Raw genomic sequence first — 4,445 nt, 5'->3', positions numbered from 1 at the left:
TCCCAATCTAAAAAAGCCATGGGACCCTACGGTAATTCCCCACCAGGCACATTCCTTATCTGACCTTGTTTACTGCTCCCTGACTCTCTCCTAGAAAAAGCTCTACTTCCACTCTAATCTTGCCTACACATCTCCCTCCCTCCCAGGTTTGTGTGAGAGGCCAAGTCCCTAGAAACACAAGATCAAGGCCTGCAGGAACATGGAATATTTCTTCTGACAAATGGCTTACAGATTTATTTTTATTTCTGCTATGCAACTTTAAAAAAAAGAGATACATGCAAAGAAAGGGACAATGGGCTTCCCAGAAGCCCATTCCTGTGTGTGCCCTTCCTTGACCTCCCCTGCTCAGATATTCCAGGTACAGACAGACACAGGGAGGTGGTTATATTGTTTTCTTTTTTTAATGAAACTAGATCACTGCTTACAAAACTCTGCACAAGCTCTCCTGCCCATCCCCTTCACAGTTCCCGTGGCTCAGCCTCTCCGGACTCATAGGAACTAAAACAAAGTGGGTACAGAATAGCAACCACCACATTGTCGATTCAACAAATGACATGAGGGGAGAGGTCCTGGGCTCCAACTCTGGGCCTTCAGAGAGTGACAGTTCTTCCTCCACAGCTGTTCCTGTGGGGCCTAGAGGTGCACGGATGAGGGTAGTCCATGCTGCCATGGCTCTCAGGCCACCACCCAGACCAGAGTGAAATGATGTGAATGTCCCACCCACAGATGATCCCCAAACCCCTGTACTCTCCCCCCTCCCCCCACCCCTAGTGCTACCCCTCTACTGAGATGCGGCCCAGCTTCCATGAAAAGAAGCAGAGCCTACAGGCTGTAGAACTTGAGGCTCCTGTCCATGCCTGTCGAAGCGATGAACTTGGCGTGGTGCCCAAAGGCCACCCCGGTTGTCAGGCCACTATGTTCTGAGGAAAAAGACAAGAGGCAACTGTGAGAAGGCTTTTCTCTCTTTAGTCTGAACAATGACTGCTAATAACAAAGCTCATAATACAACCAGTCCTCCCCACACTGTGCACTCTCCAGGGCAAGATTCCAGTCTGACCCACTTGCCACGTGTCTCCCACAGTCTGGGTACTCCATTTTTCATTGGTGGATAAAAGAATAAAGCTGTGTGGGCGGCACCTGTGGCTCAAAGGAGTAAGGTGCCGGCCCCATATGCCGGAGGTGGTGGGTTCAAACCCAGCCTCAGCCAAAAAAAAAAAAAACTGCAAGAATAAAGCAGTGTCCATACTCATTTTCACCTAAGCTATCTAGGCAACTGTGATTCAGTTACAGGAAACATCTGAATGTTCAACTTGTTGATATACATTTAGTTTTAACTCCTTGCTTATAATTGGAATATTCAGTTAGCTTGTCCTAGCTCATGGGATTCCATCCAACTCCAGGGCACTTGGGCCCCTAACATAGGGCAGGGCTGGTCAGGGCTCAGGGGAACGCTCTTCATAGGAGTCAAGAAATTCATGATCAGTCAAGAAAAGTGCCAATCTTGATCGTTTTAAGAGTGCTTTTTAAACACACGAAATAAATATTCCAAAAAAAAAAAAAAAAAGAGGGATTCATGATCCATGATCAGGACAAACTAGATGTAGGAGCACACCTACTCCACAGCTGGAATTCAACAGCTTCTCACTAAAAATCCTGCATTATGCTTCCAGCCTGCCACCCAGCCTAACTCAGATCCAAATCAAATCACCAGGTCCAGTGTAAGGTTAAAAGCAGTAGGCCATCTAGTTACAAGTGACACTTTTAAACACAGACACACTGAGCAGGGCTCAGGAGAATATGGGGCATGCAAGAAATATCTTATATCCAGCCCACAACCTGAGAAGGATGTGAATTTCATCAAAAAGATCACAGCAGTTCCCACTCATTCTAAGAGAGCATCAGGTCCCCCGTTATCATACATGTCACCTCCACATCAGTAGTTGTCACACTCTTCAAGGTCAACATTCCCATATTAAAGATGAAGGAGCTAAAGTTCTGAAAGGAAAGTCATGTAGCCAGGGCCACACCAACTATCAGAAAAGTCAAAAACCGGGCTGGGTGCAGTGGTTCACATCTGTAATCCTACCAATCTGGGAAGCCGAGGCAGGAGGATCAGTTGAGCTCAGGAGTTCTGACACCAGCCTAAGCAAGAGTGAGACCCTATCTCTCCTAAAAATAGAAAAACTAGCCAGGCATTGTGGTGGGTGCCTATAGTCTCAGCTACTCGGGAAGCTAAGGAACAAGGATCATTTGAGCCTAGGAGTTTGGGGTTGCTGTGAACAAGGCTGACACCACAGCACTCTAGCCTAGAAAACAGAGTAAAACTCTGTCTTAAAAAAAGTCAGAAACTCTGTTATTGCTGGCTCAGCATCTCATACTTTTCTAATCTAGCACCTACAACTACAACTGAATAATAATCTGTGAAATCATCCTGTATGTCCCCTTCTAACTTGACTATAAATTCCATCAGTGCCGAGACTGGGTCTGTCTTATTCACTGCTCTAATCCCAGAAGGGACTAAAACACAGACGAAATAAGAACAATAGCAAATCCTACTGCATACCAGACAATGCGGTCACCTACCTATATACAAGATGGCACCTGACTTAATGATAGTTCAACTTAAAGTATTTCCATCTTTTTTTTTTTTTTTTTTTTTTGAGACGGAGCCTCAAGCTATCCCCCTGGGTAGAGTGCCATGGCATCATGCTCACAGCAACCTCCAACTCCTGGGCTCAAGTGAGTCTCCTGCCTCAGCCTCCCAAGTAGCTGGGACTACAGGCGCCCGCCACAACACCTGGCCATTTTTTGGTTGCAGCCATCATTGTTGTTTGGTAGGCCCGGACTAGGGATTCGAACCCGCCACGTTAGGTGTATGTGGCTGGCGCCTTAGCCACTTTAGCCACAGGCGCCAAGCCAAGTATTTCCATCTTATGATGGTTTTGTCACGACATAGCCCTGTGATAGGTTGAGGAGCATCTGGACTTGATGGATCAACTTAAGATATTTTTATATTACACTGGGATTATAAGGTATTAAGTGCATTTTCAACTTAAACTGTGTATATCAGGACATAACCCCATCATAAGCAGAGGAATATCTGTGTATATTTTCATCTAAACTTCACAAAAGCCTACTGAGTATGTACTATTATTCCCATTTTTCTGAGGGTTCAGACAGGTTCTGTTGGGTGGCAGAAAATAATATCCCAAAGTATAGCACTTTGGCAGGCTGAGTACTTTGAACTAAAGAAGAACCAACATCTCTCACCCCTGTTTTTCTTATCTGACAAAGGAATACAACTGTCACAAATCTCTTCCTGGGGAGCCTCACCAACTAGGGAGAACTAACTGGTATCACAAGAAAGGAGACTGGAGGTTGGACACCATGTCCAGTGTTTGTCACAGACTATCACCTATTCTGAGACAGTTTGTCTCCAGGACAGGTTTTATTACCCAAGAGCCTTATGAGTACATTTCTTCCCTACAACTACCATAACTTGTATCCTTGTCACCAGCTAGAAGCCCCAGGCCCCTATTCCTTTCTGTAGCTCAGGATGCTATTTAGTCATGTGCCACATAATGACAATTTGCTCAAGGGTGGACCATATATACAACAGGGAGCCATAAGGTTACAATGGAGCTGAAAAATTCCTGTCACCTAGTGACATCACGGCCATCAGAACATCATGATATAACGCATTCCTTACAAGTGATGCAGGTGTAAACAAACCTTTGCTGCCAGTCATATAAAAAGTACAGGATAAGGATATACAATTATGTACAGTATACAATATAACATTTGATAATCATAAATGGCTATGTTACTGGTTTATGTGCAGGCATACCTCAAAGATACTGCAGGTTCAGTTCCAGACCACCAAATAAAGTCGCACATTTTGTTGTTTACCAGTTCATATAAGTTATGTTTAATAGACTACACTGAACTATAGTCTCTTGAGTATACATTATCATTATGTATAAAAAGGCAATGTATATACTTTAAAAATATTTTATTGCTAAACAATGCTAACGATCATCTGCACCTTCAGCAAGTCTATCTTTTTGCTACTGAAGGGTCTGGCCTTAATACTGATGGCTGCCAACTGAGCAGGACACTGGCTGCTGAAGGCTGGGGTGGTTGTATCAATTTCTTAAAATAAGACAACAATGATGTTTGCCACATTAACTCTTCCTTTCTTAAAAGACTTCTCTACATCATGTAATGAATGTTATTTGAAAGCATTTTTACCTCTAGTAGAACTTTCAAAATTGGAGCCAATCCTCTCAAACTCTATTACTGCTTTATCAATTGAGTTTATGTAATATTCTAAATTCTTTGTTGTCATTTCAACAGCCTCTTTACCAGGTGTAGATTCCATTTCAAGAAACTATCTTGGCTCGGCGCCTATAGCTCAACCGGCTAAGGCGCCAGCCACGTACACC

General features: G+C 43.8%; 1 protein-coding gene across 1 annotated transcript in view; it reads right to left on the bottom strand.

Moving 5' to 3' along the window:
- Positions 1–379: 379 nt before the first annotated feature.
- PRPF19 (pre-mRNA processing factor 19) overlaps positions 380–4,445 on the bottom strand; it is a 20,491-nt gene continuing 16,425 nt past the window's right edge. Inside the window, exon 16 of the mRNA XM_003802681.3 lies at positions 380–920. Coding sequence (XP_003802729.1) covers positions 823–920 — 98 coding nt within the window. The 3' untranslated portion in view covers positions 380–822. The remainder of the gene's footprint in view (positions 921–4,445) is intronic.

The sequence above is a fragment of the Otolemur garnettii genome, unplaced genomic scaffold (genome assembly GCF_000181295.1).
Source record: "Otolemur garnettii isolate 467f Iridium unplaced genomic scaffold, OtoGar3 scaffold00254, whole genome shotgun sequence".
In the NCBI taxonomy this organism is placed as follows: Eukaryota; Metazoa; Chordata; class Mammalia; order Primates; family Galagidae; genus Otolemur; species Otolemur garnettii.
This window is presented reverse-complemented; position numbering and strand designations above follow the sequence as displayed.